The 22289-nt window shown below is 46.4% G+C and overlaps 1 protein-coding gene across 4 annotated transcripts in view; it reads left to right on the top strand.

Annotated features, from left to right (window-relative positions):
• Positions 1-22289, top strand: part of CMIP (c-Maf inducing protein) — a 559349-nt gene that overhangs the window by 286849 nt on the left and 250211 nt on the right. For all 4 annotated transcript variants that reach the window (XM_086945892.1, XM_086945891.1, XM_086945890.1 and 1 more), the window contains exon 3: positions 4223-4273. In XM_086945892.1, the coding sequence (XP_086802018.1) occupies positions 4223-4273 (51 nt within the window). The remainder of the gene's footprint in view (positions 1-4222; positions 4274-22289) is intronic.

Below are 22289 nucleotides of genomic sequence, written 5' to 3'. Positions count from 1 at the left end.
GTACTGTCGCCAACTCCTCGTAGAGAGGGCACGCACTGAAATTGGTTGGCACCTCTTGCTGACTCGGCAACAATTGTGATCGTGAGTGATGGCATCTGCTTTTACCCTGTAAAGATTTTGTTTTCAGTACTGATAGATTTTTTCTGCTTTTTCCCTGTAACGATTATGTTTCAGTACTCATAGATTTTTTGAGCATGTGCAACTTACTCTTGAAGTACTCCTGAATTTCACATGGTTAGTCACATCTAATCTGAGAAAAAAATTAAAGAATCCGACCCCTTAATGTGTTCCTCCGCTCAGGTTACATGTGCTCCAATCAGTCAGACTGAGGCTATTGTGTCATCCTTAACTGAGTCCACTCTGGCCACCGGTACCCCATGACTCCAGATGCTTCTTGTACATCATCCCCTTGTACAAAAAACGATTCATTCTTATGATTCTCCTCTCTCCATATAGGGCCCCATCATTCCAGCTCATGTTATCTGCTCACCCATACCATATACATAATTAGCTAGCATTCTCCTCCCAGCCACTGCTATATCTTCATTTAACTCGAGTATTTATTTCCCTTTTTTTTTATAGCAGTGCTTGAGGCAGCAGTTAGTGTATTTTAGAAACCGGGGAACAGTAGTGGTCAAGGCTCCTGTGCAGGGAAAGGAGGACTGAAAGAGGCCTGAAAACGACTTGTAAAATCATGAAGGCATTCACTTAGTCTGTGTTTTTGGTGGGTGAAGGGGGGGGGGAGGAGGTTGTATAAGATATGCATGCCATTGGTTTAAAAGATTAGGGCATACTGAGTAGGAAAACAGTGGAGCTAGTGGACAAGAGATATGGGATTCGGATGTGTAGTGTAGGTACTGACAAGATAGGAAGATAAACGAGCTTTGGCAAAGCCAATATGTTTGGCTTGCATTTTAATCCCTGACTAAAATCTTAAAAAATATCCTGCTGCAATTAAAAAAGAAATAAAAAGATACTGAATTTCTTAGACAAAGCATCATCCACAAAAATAATTTACTGTGTGGTGATTTAGTGTACTTTTGAAATAATAAATTGTTCCTCATGCATTGTGTAATAAGTGAATTGCGTAGAAGACCAGAGGTAGCCAGGTAGTATTTCCATGTATGAGGTTTATTGGTAATTAGTTTCAGGTTCCATAGAAGTCTTTAGTAGGTCTTAAGAAGATCATATGGACGGTCCCACCAGGAGCTGCATGGTTGCTGCTCAGCCCACTCTCTACAACTGTCATTCGCCACACACAACCAGGCACACTCACATTCTACTCTCTCTGTCATCCCAACATTCCACGCAGACATCACATTCATTCTGGTTGAGCAGCTAAGAAGGAGATGATTCAAGGTACAACACATTGCAGTGCAAGCACTCTGAGGTGGAGTGATTCACCAGTCAATGGAGTGAAGCGGGAAAAAAAAGAATCTGCGGAGTAGAGCCAAAGTACACTCTTTGTATATGTGAAAAATTTGTAACAGTATGCCATTCGACCGAGGTACTGTCAGACCAGGCCTAAAAAACTAAATGGTTAAATTGGCGATCCATTGTATGATGTCACAATTCATCACAAAACCCTAGCAGACCTCTACATTTATAGGAACATTCTTGACTGTTCTACAATGAATAGCACAATGCAGTTGAAAAGCGGCCTCAGTCCGCTGTGATCACCATATTGTAAGTGGCGTCATGGGGTAACAAAGTATAGGTCAAAACATTATTCTCAGAGATGAGCTATTAAGACCTGACGCTGGTTACCTGAAAGCACCACATGGGTAGTTTTGCCTGCTTGCTTCCAGAAACTTAAACAGTGAAACACCAAATGTTTTAGGTTCATCCAAAAAACTTTGCTCAGTGTCAGCTTAAAATGTAGAACTGAGAGGACTCTAAGTTTTGTAAATGCTATTGAACTGCTCTTTGTTAGTGTTGCTGCCGTGGGTGCATAAAGGTGCACTCACGGAAAACCTGGTCTTTTTAACTAGCAAACACATTTAGCCCTTGAATGTGACAAACCTCTCATTGGGTCTGATCTGACACCGAGGATGAGTTGGAGGCATGTCAGACCCTGCGAAGAATGGTCCTAATGTTAAGATGACTCGTGCAAAGGAGAAATGGGATCTGGTGAGTCAGTTCCTAGTGAAGGGAGTGAAGGATAATCATGTTCCAAACTGTCCCTTGGAAACTGTTGCTTGGGTACCAGTTCCTCTGCCGGTCCTTCTGATCCATGCTCTTTTCATCCTCTTGTGATGAAGGGTCGTTGGGATGGCTGCTGTGGAGAGCACAGAAGTATAAAGCGCACTCGTTGAGCGTAGACCCTTTGTCATCAATTGTGATGTAAGCGTGAGGGTCAAATGTGGTGTCCTCCTTGTGTGAGCCTTTCTATTTGCATGAAAATATGGCTGGTTAACAAGCAGTTAACACAGGCTCAGTAGCGCACAACTAAAGTAAAATCTATAGATCAAACCTTTTTAAACCTTTTTTAAAGAAACATATTATTTATTCATATGTTTTTACTCATCAGTCTAACTTGTTTCAACACAACATTTTGTATTTATACATAAACACTTGAACTTTAACCAGCCATATTTTCATGCTACTTTGTAGAGTGTTAGGGTACACTCAATCAGTCGCAGCACACAGATCACAATATCAGGTGTAGACTTGGTAAAACTCGGAATTACATAGGAGTGCTCGGTGCACAATTGTTCAAGCCTTTCTATTTGGTCATCATCTTGTCCTAATGGGCAGTGGGAAGAGTTTTCTGGTGCCTCTTCCAATCAGCATACGATCCTCCGTGGTTCTCTTTCTGCTTGTATACGGTCTCTGAACTTCAATCCAACATAGAGTTGTGATGGGCTGACTCTTGAGTTATGATCTGCCGAGTTTCCTTCTAAGTGCCATGGGGGCATCATGATGGTCCATCAGGAGTCTCTCTGAATGCCTCCCAAACTAAAGTTTTCATCAGTTTGGCGAGCTGAATTTGTTCTTCAAGGTCGCTGCAAATCATTCACTATGCCATTTGTCTGGGACCACCATTGCATGATTTTGTAGTGATAGTGATGTATTTTGAAAATCACTGCAAGATGACACACTTTGCAGAATGTCATATGCGGAGAAAATTCGATGTTTTAAAGCAATTGCAACCTCAACATCCATGCTAGAGACAGGTATACCCCCGGGATATCTAGGATATCCATCCGTTGCTACCAGGAGATGCAGACCTGAAGCAGTGGACCGATAGGAGTCGACAGTTACTGTGTCCCAACACCTTCTAGTAAGGGAGATATATGAAGATGTTGAGGTGTCATTCCCTGTCCAAGATTTGAATACAAAAGAGCCACCTAGGATTTTCTCAAGCATTTGATCCAGAAAGTAAAGCCATACATTCTGATGTAGCATCCCTTTTGTTGCCACTACTGCAGGATTCCATTTTGTAGCAGAGTCATAGGAATTATCAGACCAGTGCCTCTCAACAGTGGATCTTTATTATGACGTACTAATGCATCATGCACATTGAGAACGTGTTTGTTTTCCTTAACACCACAGTGCTGGTGTCCTTTCTTGTTGTGTTGAACATCTCTATGTTGCTCTTTTTTTAAGAGTCCAGTAACTGTGATTAGAGTGGGGTCTCTTTTGATGGCCTGCAGAATGTCACTCCCTCTCACAGCACTGTCATTACAAATGTACTATCTAGAACAAAGATAACACTGACACTGGCTGAAGTAGCAACTTATAACTCTATTACAACTATGTGTAAGGTCAAGTGGATGCTACAAATGATGCGGAGAGTGTCTGCAATGGAGCAAGTGTTTGGAGTGAGTGCTCCTTGGTGCAGTCTGCGGTGATCTGCCCGTACCATTCCCCTTCACTCCTGATTGGTTGTCATGAGTACGCACACTGAAAGCTTGATGGCGGTCCCTTATGTTTTGAGTTTGCCTCACTAGGGTGACTCTGTGGTGAATGAAAAATGGTGTGCCGAGTGAGAAACGCTGTGCTGAGGGCAGAACTCTACGATATTGAATAACATTGCAGTGAGTGACCTATGCTGTGCGAGTAACTCACCTTTTGTACCTTTTGCTCCTCTGTTCCTCGCCTTCTTGTCCTGGATAATATTGTTTTGCACACATGCACTGGTGACTTTTCCAAAGGATGCACACATCTGTGTCTTTAACCCTTGCACGCCCTCTAACAAATCTGTCTGTTCTCCCTGCAGGCCGCGAACAGTTACCTGAGGGACCAGTGGTTTCATTCTCTCCAGTGGAAGGTATGATTCATGTTTACTTTCCTTCTTCACATCAAAACTAACCTTATTCATGTTGGTAATTTAGGCTGTGTTTTGTATGTTAAAAGACTAATGGCAGCTAACTGCTACTCAAGGGAGCAAGTTCTGGCATTGGTTGTCATCACTGCACCCCTGTCGAGCGGTCAGTGGAACGTCTTTTGCTAAAATTTGGCAAGTGGATTTAATGAGGAAGGGTTACCTTTAGATTCTAAGTGTTTTATCTTAATTCCAGTATGAATCTGAACAGGAGAACAAGTCCCTCGTTACTATTAGGATTTATCTTATGCGATCTTGTGCAGGTCAATGAGTGTGTGAGGTTTGATTCTGAGGCATGTTTCTGAACTCTGAGGCTGTGTACCTCAGAGCTGTGAGGAGCTGTGCAGCTGTTACCTGGAGGAGATGGCCATGCAAAGCTGGAAGTGGAGGGAATTACCGTTCATAAACATGCACAAAGATCGCTTGCACGCATGATTTGCATTTCCACAGGGTAAAATCGTGATTGGGTGCCACAATGGACCCATACCATGTGGTGGTGATATTTTCCAAATCATTGTCTGCACCAGATCTATGCACAGCACACCAATGGAGTCGATGTTGACTTGGGGCCTGCTTACGAGTTTGGCGGATGGGTTACTCCATCACAAACGTGGCAGATATACTGTCTGCCGTATTAAGAGTTCCATTATGTTGTATTGGATATAATGGAACTCGTAATACGGCGGACGAGATATCCGTCACATTTGTAAGGGAGTAACACATCCTCAAACTCGTAATAAGGGTGTTAGAGATCACTGGAGAAGCCACAGACTGTCAGTTCTCCTATGACTAGAAGGATGAGCTCACTGGGATTTACATGCAGTCTGGAGAACCGGTGTTACAGAAGTCCTAAATAGAAGGGGCTCACATAGTCCACCTTCCCACAAACTGCACTTTAATGGTGGAGATCCTACTGTTGATGGTGTGACGGTTGATGTTCATTTCAGATGATAAAAACCGTCCACTGACACATCTGCAACCTGGTCATTCAAGCAAAGAGCGCTAGCCATCTTCAACAACAAACCTTTTCAGCCTCTATATTAGTTTTGGGTTGCTGCATAAGGCTGTGTACATTAGAGGACCTTCCTCACACATAGTTACGTCGGTCATCTGAGTTTATCTGAGCCACGTTATTCCATTCAGTCCCACAACCAAATAACACTCCGCTGAGAATTGGATCCTGCCTCACCCAATACACACATGCAGCAACAGAGGGAGCTCTGTGTCGGTGACATATAATTAAAAGCCCCGTCCCAGGTCTGGACAAGGAGAGTCCGTGTCTCACTATAGAGGCTAGTAAGGTAGGAAGGATGAGTCCAGGGGACCTCGCAAGCGAGGGAGCAGGTGTTGTATGTAAAAGGGTGTAAGGATGCAGCCAGGGTCAATTCTGTAAAGAAGGAATGAAAGCTGCCTCTACCAGACTTTCCTTCCCGGTGGACTGGTCATGGCTTTGGAGGATGATATAATCAGTGGTGTTGAATTCTGCTGATACTGCACATGTGGACTGCCATCCTACTGCCATCAAGGCCTGCCCAGAGAGAACCCACAAGGTGGGCGGATGCCACCTACCTGGGGATTATCTAAGATATTCAGGTTTATGGCAAACCGAGTATCTCACCCATTGCTGCCATCCCCTATATAACTGCTCATGCTGGCTGCATCAGAGGTCCTGGTATCATGCATAGTATCATGCTGCTATGCACGGTCACAGCTTATGCCACTAAACACTGCATTGTACCTCCTGCAGCTATACAATGTATTGGAGTTCATGCTGCTTTGCACAGTATCACAACTTCTACTTGGTGCATTAGCTATCCAGGTGTCATGCATGATATCACAGTTCATTCATGCTGCCATGTCCTTATTACAGCTCCTGCTGCTATGCGCTTTATCACAGCTAATGGTTGGTGTATCTGAGGTCCTGGTATCATGCATAATATCACTCCTCATGCTTCCTAGCACTGCACCACAGCTCGTGCTGCCAGGCACTGCACCACAGCTCGTGCTGCCAGGCACTGCACCACAGCTCGTGCTGCCAGGCACTGCACCACAGCTACTGCTGCCAGGCACTGCACCACAGCTCCTTCTGCCAGGCACTGCACCACAGCTCGTGCTGCCAGGCACTGCACCACAGCCCGTGCTGCCAGGCACTGCACCACAGCTCCTGCTGCCAAGCACTGCACCACAGCTCCTGCTGCCAAGCACTGCACCACAGATCCTGCTGCCAAGCACGGCACCACAGCTCCTGCTGCCAAGCACTGCACCACAGCTCGTGCTGCCTAGCATTGCACCACAGCTCCTACTGCCAAGCACTGCACCACAGCTCCTACTGCCAAGCACTGCACCACAGCTCGTGCTGCCAAGCACTGCATCACGGCTTGTGCTGCCAAGCACTGCATCACGGCTCCTGCTGCCAAGCACTGCACCACGGCTCCTGCTGCTAAGCACTGCACCATAGCTCGTGCTGCCAAGCACTGCACCACAGCTCATGCTGCCAAGCACTGCACCACAGCTCGTGCTGCCAAGCACATCATCCCAGCTCCTGTTGCCAAGCACTGCACCCCAGCTCCTTCTGCGAAGCACTGCACCCCAGCTAATTTTGTCAAGCACCGTATCACAGCTAATGCTGCCAAAAACTGCATCACAGCTCCTGCTGCCTAGCACTGTACTGCTGCTCATGTTGCCAGGCACAGCACCACAGCTCGTGCTGCAAAGCGCTGCACCACAGCTCATGCTTCCAAGCACTGCACCACAGCTCTTGCTGCCAAGCACTGCACCACAGCTCTTGCTGCCAAGCACGGCACCACAGCTCTTGCTGCCAAGCACTGCACCCCAGCTCTTGCTTTCAAGCACTGCACCTCAGCTCCTGCTGCCAAGCACCGTATTACAGCTCCTGATGCCAAGCACCTTATTACAGCTCATGCTGCTAAGCACTGCACCACAGCTCGTGCTGCCAAGCACCGCATCACAGCTCGTGCTGCCAAGCACTGCACCACAGCTAGTGCTGCCAAACACCGCACCACAGCTCGTGCTGCCAAGCACTGTGTTACAGCTTGTGCTGACAAGCATCGTGTTACAGCTCGTGCTGCCAAGCACTGCACCACAGATCGTGCTACCAAGCACCCTATCATAGCTCATGTTGCCAAGCACCGCACCACAACTCGTGCTGCCAAGCACTGTCACAGCTCGTGCTGCCAAGCACTGTCACAGCTTGTGCTGCCAAGCACTGCGTCACAGCTTGTGCTGCCAAGCACTGCGTCACAGCTTGTGCTGCCAAGCACTGCGTCACAGCTTGTGCTGCCAAGCACTGCGTCACAGCTTGTGCTGCCAAGCACTGCGTCACAGCTCGTGCTGCCAAGCACTGCGTCACAGCTCGTGCTGCCAAGCATTGCGTCACAGCTCGTGCTGCCAAGCACTGCGTCACAACTCATGTTCCTCTACATGACGGCTTATATTTCTCTGTACAGTGTCATGGAGCCCTGACTATTATCACTGCTCCTGTTTTTGCTGCACTATTCAAAGGCTCATGTAGTACCATATTTTTAGGTCTCGGCTAGCGTAGGCTGCGCACATACGCAGTCTCGCTGGCGAGATTTAATGACATAGTGAGGTTAAGCTCCGCCCCTCTTCTCCATTGGCTGGCCTCCTAAACGGTGGACAGCCATTGGAGAAGAGGTCGCCATGACGTATTTATTTCTTTTTAAGCCACTTCCTTTTCAGACTGGGGGCGTGTTTTTGACTGTTGTTTACATTGGCTCTGTCGCAATAAAAGAAATCCTTATCTTCTAATACCTGTAACTTTTTTTCTGGTGTAACCGTCCGGTGTACTCACAGTGTGTTTAAAAAAGAAACAAGGGATTTATTGCTATCAATGTACGCTGCTTTTTCAAAAACATTTCGATGTATTTTTTTGATTATTTTTGAATGGGCTTCTTTAGTGCTGTTTCCTGTTAGGGGAGTGATTGTTTACGTTGTGTTTTCAGCATGAAAGCTGCGGCTTGCGAGATGTACTTATCTTTTGGAAAGAAATGCCAGTTTTCACCATAGATGTCCCTCCAGATCTTGATCGGCGCGACGGTCCCAACCATTTTTTATTTGTGGGGGTGTCCGGGGTCTCCTTGGTGGGTGCGTTTCGTGCTCTGAAGCAGCAGTGGACCTCTTTGAGAGATGGCCAGCGCCCCGCGTGCAGAGCAGATGTAACCACTCCGGGCTACATCTGCACACACTCCTAATATCTGGGTGTGCAGCAACCTGCACATTAGCTTCTCCCTCATGTCTGCCAGCTGCGCCAAGCCCTGGCGCTAATGTCCTGTTTAGGAAACCACGAACCCTTCGGACATGTCAAAGCAAGTTCTCAGTCCCTCTCTTCCTCCTCAGCAGAATACTGCTGCTGACGAAGGGGTTACCAGGCACTGCCTGCGTTGCGCATGGCTGGGTGTTGGGACCGCGCTGGAGCGTTCAGTAGGCTCGTTGTGCCCCAGATGCAGGAATGCGTGTGCAATTTCGGCCTGTGCGGTGGTATATGTAGGTCCGCTGTGTTTGCTGGGGCCTGCTAGCACGCTGCTCCTTCTCCATATATGTTGTATAGAAACATCAACTATAGTGTAAAATATGTGCTCACACCGGATGGCGCTGTGCATTTGTTCATTGTGCTGCTTCTATTACCTTGTGTATGTGGTTTCATGCCGAGCTTTACCATCAGCCGTGCTTTAGAACAATGCAGCATGGTATACCATTTTGCCCCAGTATTGGAACTTTCATAGATTCCCATAGCTTGTATCATTCCCCGTCATCGGAATGGGAGTCTCTGTAACAAAAATAACATAGCAGTAGGTGCAAAATAGAAAGAAAAAGACCTAGGCCTTATTCCCTTTTGTAGCATATCCGCCTCTTTTTGTAAAAGAGACCAAAACTAAGCCTCAGCCAATCAGAGGAGCCTCACCCCATAGAACCCTCCTGAAGGAACCTCAGAGCCTCAGATGTTCTACCGTACGTTGTGCTTAGGGAGTCTCCTTTGAGCTCTGCTCATTTTCTACTCTTTTGAGAGATTTTCCTCAAATTTTTTCTTCAGGATTGTTTAGAGTTTCTTCTGAAATGTCTGACAAGGAGAAGAAGGTCCTTTTCAAGTCATGTTCCACCTGTGGCAAGGAAAGGTTATATGTGGAGGACAGGCATAAGGACTGTATATATTGCCTGTATCCTGAGCATAAGGCTGCGGACTGCAAGATCTGCCGCACCTTCTCTACAAAGACCCTCCGGGACCGTGAGGGTTGCCTCAAATTGAAGTCCAGGAAAGAGACAGTGTCAAGTGACAGTGAGTACTCTTCTTCAACTACATCATCCAGAAGGTCAGTCAAAAGTGGTAGGGTTTCCCCTTCACCTTCTGTGGAGCGTCCAGTTAAGGCCTCAAAAAAGACCACCCATGAGTCTGAGCGCCAAAGTCCTGTCAAATCTCCTCACCACGGTGTAAAGGAGAGGGAGGGACCATCTGCACCTTCAGCAGTGGTGGAGACTGCTTCAACATTCAAAAAACAGTCTTCTCAGTCTCCTGAGAAGTCTGGGAAAAGCTCCAAGTCGTTGCTGACGCAGCAGAAGACTCCGTCGACGAAAGCGTCTAAATCTAAGGTGACTTAAGTGGTGCCGTCGACTGGCTCGTCGACTGCACAATCGTTGTCGACGGGATCGTCGACGAGGATTTAGACGACGAGGATTTCGTCGACTATGGTGACTATGATGGTGTCGTCGACGAGTGCTTCAACGACGACGACCATGATGACGACGATGGCAGGATTGTCGACGGTCTCGTCGACGACTGTGTCGACGATGCCCATCTCGTCATCGGCACTCCGTCTGTCGACGGTGGCTTCCATCGACTACGTCGACGACGGTTATACTTTCACCTTCTCCGTCGTCCACGGTACCGTCAACGATGCAATTGTCGGCAGAGAGGATAACTATTTCCTTGAAAAGGATAACTCCGGACATGACGTCTCCAAGTAGGGTTACCCCCTTGCCTCCCGCTTTGTTACTAGAAGAAGAAGAGGAAGATTCTGACAAAGAGGATCAGGACTCTTTTGGGTATTCCCACAGTCCATCTCAGCTGCTGATTAAAAGTCAGGACACTGATTCTGAGGGCGAGTTTCTTCATGAATGTACTTACCCACATTTTTACCAACGTCAAGAATCTGCAGGCCAAGAAATGGTGTCTGTTCCTTCCACGCTCTTGGCGGATCTCCATAGTATGCTGCAGGACTATAAAAACAGGTCCTTTCAAGTTATGACTCAGGCAGAGTCTGTCCCGGCAGTTCAAGCTACGACTGCCCCTACAACTCCATTGATGATTTCTCTAGTGTTGCCAACTCAGGTGTTCTCTCAGCCTCCAACACCTGCTTTGAATATTCCTTCAACACTACCGGACGTACAGGATAATTCCTCGGATGAGGATCAGAATATTGATAACCAGCCTAATCAAGGCTAAGAATGGGATGAGTATGTGATCCTGCATCGCCTAACCCCGATCCGGTGGATTCTCCCGCAGCAGATGGCGGGGGTTTCCATAAGCTGATGGAAAGAGCATCAAGTAGGTTCAAGCTGCCTATGCCTTCCGTACAGACAGAGTGTTTTCTCTATGATTTTTAGAGCCCTATAGGAAGGTGACCCGATCTATACCCATTGTGGAACATGTGTGGGATGAGGGTCTTAAGGCTATGAAAAACCCTGCTACTGTTATTCCAGTCCTGACATGTCTGGAAAAGAAATATAAAGCGCCTGAAGATGGTCCAGCATCCTTGACTGGACAACCTAAACCGGACTCTATGCTATCACAGGCAGTCCCGCAACCCTTCGGCACAGGAGGGCAGGCGTCTTGATAACGCAGGAAAGAGGTTCTCGTCAATGGCTAGCCTTCTGGTGCGAGCGGCGAATGCTCCAGCGATAATGGGCAGGTATGATCGCCAATTGTGGTGTGACCTTTCACCTTATTTGGATCAACTTCCACAGGAGGCAAAAGGTGAGGCCAAGAAAATTCTGCAAGAAGGGGGAAAATTCTGCAAGAAGGGGAAGCAGCGTCGGCTGAGGTGATAGATTGTGCCATGGACATCGCCACTACAGCTTTTAGATCTTTGGCTGGAGCTGCAGTACTTCGTCGCCAGGGATGGCTCAGAGCGACGCGGTTCGGCCAGAGGTCCAGAATAAGATCTTGGACCTCCCCTTCGACGGAGAAGCATTATTCAGAAAACACATAGATGATGCCCTCCAAGAGATAAAGAAAGATGCAGAGATGGCTAGGTCTGTTGATACGCTTCAGTACCGGAAAGCTCCTTTCAGGGGTGCCAGGGGCAGGAGCACCACGTCATACAGAGGGTCATACCAGCAGCAAAGGTACTCGGCATATGGATCAACGTCGTATCATCAAAAACAAGGTCAAGCCTCTACTTTCTCTAGATCGAATACCAGAGGGAAACAGAACCGCCAGGGACGGGATACGTCCAAAAGGCAATAGCGGCATTCTGGCTCTGCCTGCTGTGCCCACCTTCATGACAACATCTGTAGGAGGCAGGGTGTCACAATACCTCCACAACTGGTCTCAGATAACATCAGACCGTTGGGTGCTCAACATAATTCGAAAGGGCCATACCTTGGAATTCACTCAAATCCCATCTTCCAAGCCCCCTGCTGCCATTCCATGAAGCGGTACAAAAGGGGGTGGTGATGGACGGAGCATCTGAATCAAACAAACACTCACACCCAGTCAAAAGATCTGGGTTTAATCCATCACCGTTCTTTAGCCCACTCTGCCACCCCAGTTCAGACATGGCTATATGCAAATCAGTCTGACCCTGTGCCTCATGGGAACAGTCCAGCCCGAACTGCCAAGCCATGTCTTCCCTGGACCGGAAACATGCTTCCGAGGACCGGTTTCTGGCATTCCAGCCGTCTTCAGCCCGGCTTGCTTGAATCCAGTGGCAAAGTGAGCAAGGGACTCACGTCTGACCATACCCTGCCACACTTATGGCAGCCAAAAGCGGTACAAAAGGGGGTGGTGATGGACCGCCATTCCATCAAAACATCTGCGTCTCTTGCAGCTCATCAGATGCTCCTGAAGGGAGCTGTGGAGCTGGTTCCCTTATCTCAAAGAGGGAAAGGATTCTATTCCAGGTTCTTCCTGGTGAGGAAGACTCTGGAGAAATGGTGCCCTATTTTAGACTTCAGGGAGCTATACACCTATCTCATTTCCCAATCCTTTCGGGTGGTTTCCCTTCAGGATATATTACATCTTGTCAATCCGGGGGATTTCATGGCCACTCTTGATCTCGAAGATGCGTATTTTCACATACCCATTCACCCTGCACACAGGAGATTTCTATGATTTACAGTAGCCAAGAGCCACTTTCAATTCAGGGTTTTACCCTTCGGATTTCGCTCTGCCCCAAGAATCTTTACCAAGGTGCTGCACCGGTGGCATCTTTCCTACGGAAACAACACTTCAGGTCTTCCCATACCTGGATGATTGGTTGCTGAAGGCCCCGTCCATGGAGGCTGAGAGGGAAGCAGTCAACGCATTTACGAACCTATTCCAGAATTTGGGTCTTACTCTCAACAAGGAAAAATCATCTCTGATTCTGTCCAGGACAGCGCGTTTCCTGGGGGCCATCTTGGACTCAAATCTCAGCAAGGCTTTCCCATCCTTAGAAAGGCAGGAAAAACTGCGAACAATGGCGCTGCTCTTGAGAAGGTGTCTTTCAGTACGCCGTTACAAATCCCTTCTGGGGGTGATCTCCTCATGCATCCCCCTAATCCCTCACTGCAGATTGCGGATGCGGCCTCTTCAAGAGCAGCTACACAAACAGTGGAGGCAGGTTCACGGCTCATTTGAGGACAAGGTGACGATTACTTTCACAATGAAAAGAGCGGCCTTGTGGTGGACAAAACAGGAACACCTTTCCCAAGGTCCATCCTTCATAGGCAATCCGTCTCCTCATGTGGTGACAACTGATGCGTCACTGGACGGCTGGGATGCCGTGATTCAGGATCTTCATGTCAGCGGGCATTGGTTGCCCCAGCACAGTCTTCTTCACATCAACTTCCGAGAACTCGGGGCTATCAGGCTAGCACTTCAAGCATTTCTTCCTCGACTGCAGGGGTCGGAGGTTCTCATCCGAACAAACAACACCATGGCCATTCGCTACATAAACAAGGAAGGGGGTACCAGGTCTCTTCCATTGTCTCAGGAGGCCCAGAAGATTTGGGAATGGGCTATTCTTCCGAAATATCACTGCAGGCAGAACATCTACCATGAGTCCTAAATGAAAAGGCGAACAGACTCAGCAGGCTATTGTCAGTCAGTTACAAATGGGAACTGAACCAAGTGGTCTTGGAAGAGATTTTTCAACGGTGGGGCAAACCCTCACTAGATCTATTTGCCACCCCGACCAACAAGAAATGCCAGTCTTACGCAAGCAGGATAAACCATCGAGGGTCATTAGGGAATGTGCTTTCGATAGCTTGGTCAAGAGCATTTGTGTACGCCTTTCCCCCTATTCTAATGATCCCGAGGCTTATCAGGAAAATCAAAACAGAACTGTGCAAGATGATCTTGATAGCTCCTGCTTGGCCGAGACAGTTCTGGTTCACAGAACGTCACCTTCTGTCACTCGTCCCTCCTCTTCCTTTGCGGACGATTTTGGATCTTCTCATGATGTCCCACGGACAGATTTGGCACCCGGATCCAGAGTCATTACACCTGACTGCATGGCTCCTGAGCAGCGAGAATTCATGAACCTTCCCATCTCAAATGAAATAAGAGAAGTTCTATCTCAAGCTAGAGCTCCTTTTACTAATAACACTTACCGTTTAAAATGGAAAAGATTTTGCATTTGATGCTGGAAGGAAAGTGTTGACCCTTTCTCTTCTCAGCCTCATCAGCTTCTACCTTATCTTTTGTCTTTGGCTAAGGCAGGATTGGCTCATTCATCCATAAAAGTTCACTTGGCAGCGATTTCTCGCTACAGACGCTCGGCATCTGGACCTTCTCTCTGGTCTTCAAGAATAATTAAACAATTTCTCAAGGGCTTGTTTCGAGCCTATCCCCAGTGAGGCCTCCTCCATTACATTTTAATTTAGTTCTCGCACAGCTCATGAAGGATCCCTTCGAACCAATTCATTGTAAAGACATAAAATTTCTTTCATGAAAGTTGGCTCTCTTGCTTGCCCTCACATCGGCGAGACGCATTGGGGAATTGCAAGCTCTCACAATACAGGAACCTTTTCTCCAATTCAAGAGAAATACTGTGATTATGAGGACTAACCCGAGGTTCATACCTAAAGTGCCTTCAGACTTTTACCTAAATTAACTAGTGATTCTCAAGTCTTTCTTTCCTCAACCTTCCACACCAACGGAGAGGTCACTTCATTCTCTGGATGTGCAGCAGTGCTTGAAATTTTATTTGGATCACACCAAAGGGTTTCGTAAATCTTCACAATTATTCATTGCTTTTAGTGGTCCTCGCAAGGGCCTTCCACTTTCAAAGCAAAGTATTGCAAGATGGATTTCCAGTGCTATTCTATATTGCCACTCAACAGTGGGTACGCTGCTGGACAGCAGGATCAGAGCACACTCCACAAGATCTGTGGCTTCATCTACTGCTCTCTTCGCGGGAGTACACATCAGAGACATTTGCAGATCTGCGACTTGGAGCAGCATGCACCCCTTTACGAAGCATTACTGCTTGGAATCCTTGACACAGGAAGACACAGCTGTGTGCCAGGCAGTCCTGAGGAACCTCTTCCACTAATTGGTGGGCTTTCCCTACTAACCCTCCTTCCTTTTTTATGCACATTTTGTGTTTACTGTCGACCAAATTGTTATTTCAGTATATAATTTACTTCTGCTTTCATGATGGTACAGAGGCAATCATGTTTCTTTTTATGTCACAAAATGTGCTTTATTTCTTACTGCTAGCTACTCTAATACAAGCCATAGGAATCTATGAAAGTTCGAAAGCTGGGGCAAGAAAACAAGTGACTTACCTGTAACTTTGGTTCCCTAGTATTGGTAACTTTCATAGATTCCCATGCACCCACCCTCCTCCCCTGGGAAAACTCAGCCTACAGCAGATGTGGTTACCGTTACACAACTGCTACGAAAATCTGAGGCTCTAAGGTTCCTTCAGGAGGGTTCTATGGGGTGAGCCTCCTCTGATTGGCTGAGGCTTACTTTTGGTCTCTTTTACAAAAAGAGGCGGACATGCTACAAAAGGGAATGAGGCCTAGGCCTTTTTCTTTCTCTTTTGTACCTACTGCTATGTTATTTTTGTTACCGAGACTCCCATAACGACGATGGGGAATGATGCAAGCTATGGGAATCTATGAAAGTTACCAATACTGGGGAACCAAAGTTACAGGTAAGTAACTTCTTTTCTTATGCACCACGATTATCTCTAAATGTATGCCAGGTAAAAAAAAAAAAAGAGGTACATTTGCTTCTCTAAATACACCCACTGAGTAGGGAGACACAGACCAGCTCTCTGTTTAGCAGGGTGCAGACGTGTTGTGTGCATTGAATGTTATAAAAGTGATTGTGACTTATTCTCACTAAGTCCCAAACCAATTGTTTCTTGAATAAAATGTCAAAGCAGCAACTACAAGGGAAAGTGAGGTTCACATTAAACGGCCTGCCATCAAAATTAATTGATTCTGCAAGACTGTCCTATAAAACCAGCCATTGTTGGGTCATTAGTGCTTTCTTAAGGCCAATGCATGCACAGAATAGCATATGGTTGCCTTAAAGATCTCCACCAGCAGAATCTGTCAGAAGAAAGCAGTTCATGCAGATAACATGCACCTGCCCCGCTCTACAGATGGAAGGACTGGCTCAAACCAATTATTTTAACAAGCATTTTCAATGCAACAGCTCTGTGTGTGTGTGTGGGGGGGCTCTCTGTGTATGTGTGTGTGGCTCTGTGTGTGTGCATGTGGCTCTGTGTGACTGTGTGTGTGTGTGTGTGTGTGTGACTGTGTGTGCATGGCTATATGTGTGTAAGGGCTCTGTGTGTGGGGGGGACTGTGTGTGTGTGTGTGTGTGTGTGTGTGTGTGTGTGTGTGTGTGTGTGTGTGTGTGTGTGTGTGTGTGTGTGTGTGTGTGTGTGTGTGTGTGTGTGTGTGTGTGTGTGTGTGTGTGTGTGTGTGTGTGTGTGTGTGTGTGTGTGTGTGTGTGTGTGTGTGTGTGTGTGTGTGTGTGTGTGTGTGTGTGTGTGTGTGTGTGTGTGTGTGTGTGTGTGTGTGTGTGTGTGTGTGTGTGTGTGTGTGTGTGTGTGTGTGTGTGTGTGTGTGTGTGTGTGTGTGTGTGTGTGTGTGGCATTTGCGAGAGAATAAGATATTGGCATTGTAAATGACTGCCAATTATTTATCTGTTTTCAAAACCAACACATAAATGACAATTTTTGCATTTACAATGCCAACAGCTCTAACTTTGCTTCTACTTCATAAGATATATATTTGTTAAGAATGTGGCCCTCTAAAGAAATCATAGAAAAGTTTGACAAGATAACTCATTAATTGAAAGGCTCACTGTTGAGATCTGGTGTGACGTATGCGTCAAGATTTTGAATTGTAAAAGGCACAATTCAGCCTTTTATTCTTTGAATGTCAATAAATTGAGAACTGTCAATCGCCTACTATTTTGAAAATGTAAAAATGGCATAAAGCAAACAAAAATATTTAAGAAAAATAGAAACAGTATTTTAAAATCAATATTTTACTCCATTTTACTACAAAGGAAACTTATTGAGTCCCTTTAAAAAAGCAACAAACTCAAAAGACAAAATGCATGTGCTTTGTTTTGCAACTATCCGTTCATGTAAGCATTCATATGTGGACAAAACTGCCACATGACCTCTGTTGTGTGCAACACCTTTAGCCAATTCTGAGTTTTTCTTTTTATGCAATAGAGCTTGGCAAAGTGGGACATGGGTATGTATATGTTCTTTGTGCATTTATTATAACTAGCCTTTAACACTGACCATGCAAAATGTGATTGTTCAAAATCGTGAACTTGCGAAGGTCTTCACTTCACTGGTAGCTGCTTGGCTACTGCGTAGGTTTGCATGTATGTGAGTTCTGTGTACATGGGGGCCTGCTTGCCTGTCTGTGTGTGCCGGTCCCTGTTCCTGGGTTGATCTGCATGCACATAGAAGCCTCTAAGTGTGAAGCCCTTTCTTCCTGTGTGCTTGTATTGGTTCATAATTCTCTGTATGTTGTGTGCCTATGTGGCTCGCACGATACAAAATCTAATTCTATGCTGTTTGTCCATGATTATTTTCAACATAGTTTACCTGTTGCAGTACACTGGTAATTGAAAGGCAGCACTGATGGTATTTCTGACCAACAATGTAGTACAAACCATAATGTGGTGATGGACACAAAGGCAGTCACCAAGTCAGCCTTATATGCCACAAGCATGCAGCAGGGTGTTGTGGACATGTGGGCTGCAGAACAGGCAGTGGGACTCTTTCAGTAGTTAGACACGTTACCGTGTTTTGTCGTTTATAAAGCACAAAATCTCCTGTCGTACAGTTCACAGGCTTCCATCACAGACCGGAGTCTGATTCCGTTTGTGGAGATGGCCGGTCAGCGCAGCTCCTTTGTCATGTGATTGTGTCCTCCTTAGTGAGTTGTGGGTTTGACAGATGGGTCCAGAGGGCGGTCTCAGTTCAATTGCATGTTTTCTTGTTCTGGACGCATGCCCATTGTCAGGCTTCTGGGGTGAGTACCTAAGTAAAGAGCATCCTGGTGGGTGCCTTCATAGCCAGTTAGGTGAATATTTTAATATCGCAGGGTCCATATCCAGGGTTCTGTCTCCACATTCTGAGCGTGTTGCAGCTTGGAGAACAGTGTCGTGCATGAGTCAAGTATGTGGTGTGCCTATGTTGTACGGGCCCCATTGTGTTGTCAACAGTTGCATGGGACAGTCCTACTACTTGTATGGGCTTGGAGCTCTCCAGGAAGGCAGGAGATCCTTTGTGAGCTATTCTAAGGGTTGTCATTGGCTGGATACATTGTGGCATGGGGGTCACGTGGTGCTGGGTCAGTGCGATTGAATGTTAGATGTCACATTAGGAGCCGCTTCATATTTATTATGTTGAATGAATGCAATATGTTTGACTTGCTGCGTGTGCCTTGTGTAGCCATCATGTGGTATCAGCCATTCGCATTTGTTTCATCCTGCCACATATCACAGCTCAGAAAATGGCATCAGGCGAAGAGGCCAGAATGCCCCAGAGCAGCTGCCATTGCTTGCCCTTCAGAAAGAAGACACCACCTCTGGCCAAATCAGAGGTATGTCTCAGCTGCAGCTCAGGTGCCAATCAGAAGCGCCCTTCAATGATTCTGCAGTGACTCGAGTAAGCGAACGTGATGATTGTACCACATAACGTGACTCTCCAACAGGGCCGGACTGGGAACCAGAACCGGCCCTGGCAAAGTGCACGGCCGGCCCCCCTACCCCCTCCGGAGGAGAGGGGAGGGGGGAGAGGTGCGACCGCGCTCTGTGACAGGGCCGGTTTTCGGCCGTTTTTGTTACAGGGCCGTTTTTGCAGCATAACGGCCCTGTAACAAAAACGGCCCCATTGGCCCAAAACCGGCCCCCAACCATGCGGCCCACCGGGGAATTGCCCGGTGCCCTCCACGGCCAGTCCGGGCCTGCTCTCCAAGGACCTTATGATGATGTTTCGAGGGTAGTGCTGGACAGTCAGGGCTTCTGAGAATTGTAAGATATTACAGAGGTTGACCTGGCATCGCACAAGTCTGGTAGTTTGACGTCTTACAGGGCTCCTGCTGAGACCCCACTCACTGAGTGTCCAAACCAAGAGCATCTAGAATCTCTGATGCACTGTTGCAACCTTTCATCTTTATGGGGTTGATAACAAGAGCATCCTTTACTAGGGCAAAAAGCACACCTGTTATTCTGGAGGGAAATCCGTGTGTAATGCATAAATAGAAATTTGATGTTACTGCTGGCTTCCCTCAGCACGGGTTACGGGGTTCCGCTGTTGGAATTCCCAGCATCTTTACAGGTGGATTTCACAGTTAAATGGAATAGCTCCCCTTTGTTGATGAGCACATTTCAGATCCGGAGTGGGGTGGTGGTAGGTGCATCCTGTAGACTAGAGTGATATCTGTTAGGGGCGGGAGGAAGAACAGTCCCCTTTGTGGTGAGGCTGGGAATCTTAACATATTACTTTTGTACACAGCATCTAATAAATGCAACCATTCTTACGCAAATATGAGCAGGACCTACATGGTGCTGAGAGAACATAAGAGCCTTTAAATTAGCATAAATTTACGTATTTGTTTTTTTAGTTAGTTATTAATTTGAGGTACTACGATTGGATGAACCAAAGACTCAAGAGCCAACAGAACCAAAATCCTTAACATAAAACAATGAATATGTCCGACTTCCTGAATCAGCATTTCTATTTATTTTTATTTACATTGTTTTTCAATATTGCCATTTCGCTAGTAGGTATTGTAGCTCTTTACACGTAACGTTAACGGTTTGTTCATAGCACTGCATGCCATAACACTAACAACCATGGGGAGAGCAGAAATGAAGGATAGGGTGGGTGATGGAAAGATAAATAGGGAAGCCTAGTGAAAATAACTAAAGAACATCTTGCTAAAGGGATATTGGGTGCCATCAAAAGCACGCCAACTTGGTCCGTGTAATGTTGGGTGGACCTGGTCCCCGGAGGGGAGTAGCTTTCTCTAGGGATCTTAGTTAAGATATCTTGTTGATGGACAGGTCTTGAGTCTTTTATGAAAGGAAAGGGTGTCAGAAATCATTCTTAAAAATACCAGGAGGGTGTTCCAACTTGTAGACATGACTCTGGAGTATGAGTACCTTTGTGCTCTTTCATTCAGAATTTGGAGGGCCCCAAAGTGCGAAAGTCCTTTTGGCGAGATTCTCTTTCACCACCATAGATTTTGAGCAGATCTTATGGGTTATAGGCGAAGTGCTTTAAACGTTAAACAACAAAGTTTTATTTTGATTCCATAATCTAATGGAAGCCCGTGAAGGTCTTTCAGGATACGGGCAATGTGCCCTACTTCCTTCGGTCAGTGATCGACCTTGTGTTGGAACGCGTGACTGCTTGAGCGGTAGTAGTGCAGTAGATGGAAGGCTGAAAATGAGGCCAATCTGGAGATGATCAGAACTTGAGCAGCAGTCTTTCTTTGATCATTTAAAGAGTAAGTCCTCGGTTAATTTTGTAAACCTCTTCAAGTGCTTGAATTCTTTTTAGTTGGTTCAGATGAAATTTTGCAGTTGGTGCCAGTTTGCTATTGTGATGTTAGAAACAGACGGTGTGGTCGATTATGACACCAAATGACTGCTGGCTGATGGCAGTTAGCCAGAGTAAAGGGAGGAGACTCCTAAGAGTTACGGAGAGCCAGCGGGATGTTTTGATGGGGTGAAGAGTAGCTTTGATTCCAGTCTGAAGGCAGGAATGAGGGGGTGGCCTCTGATGGAAGAGGGAGATGGTTCCATAGGTTGAGGGTGTAGGAGGGGAAGGCCTGTGTTCTTGTTTATCCTTTTCTTGACTTTGGTCCAGTTTGCTGGTGTGAACAGATTTGCATTAAAATGTCTACCAGACGTGCCATACTGAGCCTGTTCTGTTGAATAAGACTTCACTAAAATAATTGGTGCTAGGGTTGGGGAAATTCACATTTGGGATCAACCCACAGCATGTGTACTTAGTTGCCCTGACGTGTTCATAAGGCTACCAGATGACTCCATGTCACCAATGGCACTGGGCCCCCATCTTAGGTTGTGCAGCAACCTAATGCATGCTGGGAGATATAGTCTTGGTCCACTTCATGATCAAGTTGAACGAGCACACCTGAAAAATAGGATTTGTAAAATCAAAGCCGAGAATTATATCTTTCATAAAATGGAGTCGTCTGATAACCTTATTTTTTTCTGCACTTCTGGCATGTGTCCTTCACCCTGCGTTGTTACACGGACACCTGTTGGTTTCAGCTCTGCAAATATTTCTCTTATCATGGCAAGTTCTGGGCTAAGTCGAGACTTCTATCTCGGGTACCTTTTTGGAAGGTGCTGCTGGTGTGGGCACAAAGCTGCATAAACTGCTGCGAAATGCACATGTGAATGTCGTCTATACACACCCCAAGAAGCCCAGTATCGTTTCTGTTTAGGAGATTAAAGGTGTTAATTATACCCGTTTTACTTGAGGTCTGTTCATAGATGTATAGGGCGATGTGCATATTAAGTGGGCGTATTTATGATTACCTTGACCTTTTACAGCACAACCCAAGACCTACGAATGCAGAAAACTCAAATGTGGATGACGTAACACCTCAGATGGCTATTTTTTTTTAAGGAGCTTTTGCTGTGCCTGGGACAAGAAACTGAAGGGGGCCTCAATAGACGAAGATCCAGGGTCCGCTTCAAAGTTTAAACCAACATTTTTGGCGTGAAAACCTAAAACACCGCAGATCGAGCATCTGGCGCCTCTGGTGGTATTAGATGGTAGCTGCCGCCTCCGGGATCAATAGGATGGGCTTGCTTTAAAATCTATCAATGTTGCAGCATTAGAGCAGGGCCTGGGGAGTAATGACCACTTTGCCCTCCCTCCCTTTTCTGACTGGCCTGCAAATGGCAGTGGAGGCCATCTAGTCAGAAATAAATGATGCGTTTAGGATTAGCTTAATAGAACTTCACTGGCTGAGTATGTTCCTCAAAATTGCTAAAACACATTTAAAAACAAATAAAGCTTTTAACTCGAGTTTCTGGGTCACTGGTACAAGAGCAAATAATGTATGTAAAAAATTCACGTAGTAGCATGAACTTTAACTACCCAAAATGTCACCTTATGATAACTCACTTCAGCAAACACCCTCTCCTCTGTGCTGAAGAGGGGCTAAGATAAGGTCACTGGGTGGAGCC

Source organism: Lissotriton vulgaris, chromosome 12 (genome assembly GCF_964263255.1).
Source record: "Lissotriton vulgaris chromosome 12, aLisVul1.2, whole genome shotgun sequence".
NCBI classification, from domain to species: domain Eukaryota; kingdom Metazoa; phylum Chordata; class Amphibia; order Caudata; family Salamandridae; genus Lissotriton; species Lissotriton vulgaris.
The sequence above is the reverse complement of the archived record's forward strand: the minus strand, read 5'-3'. Positions and strand labels throughout refer to the sequence as shown.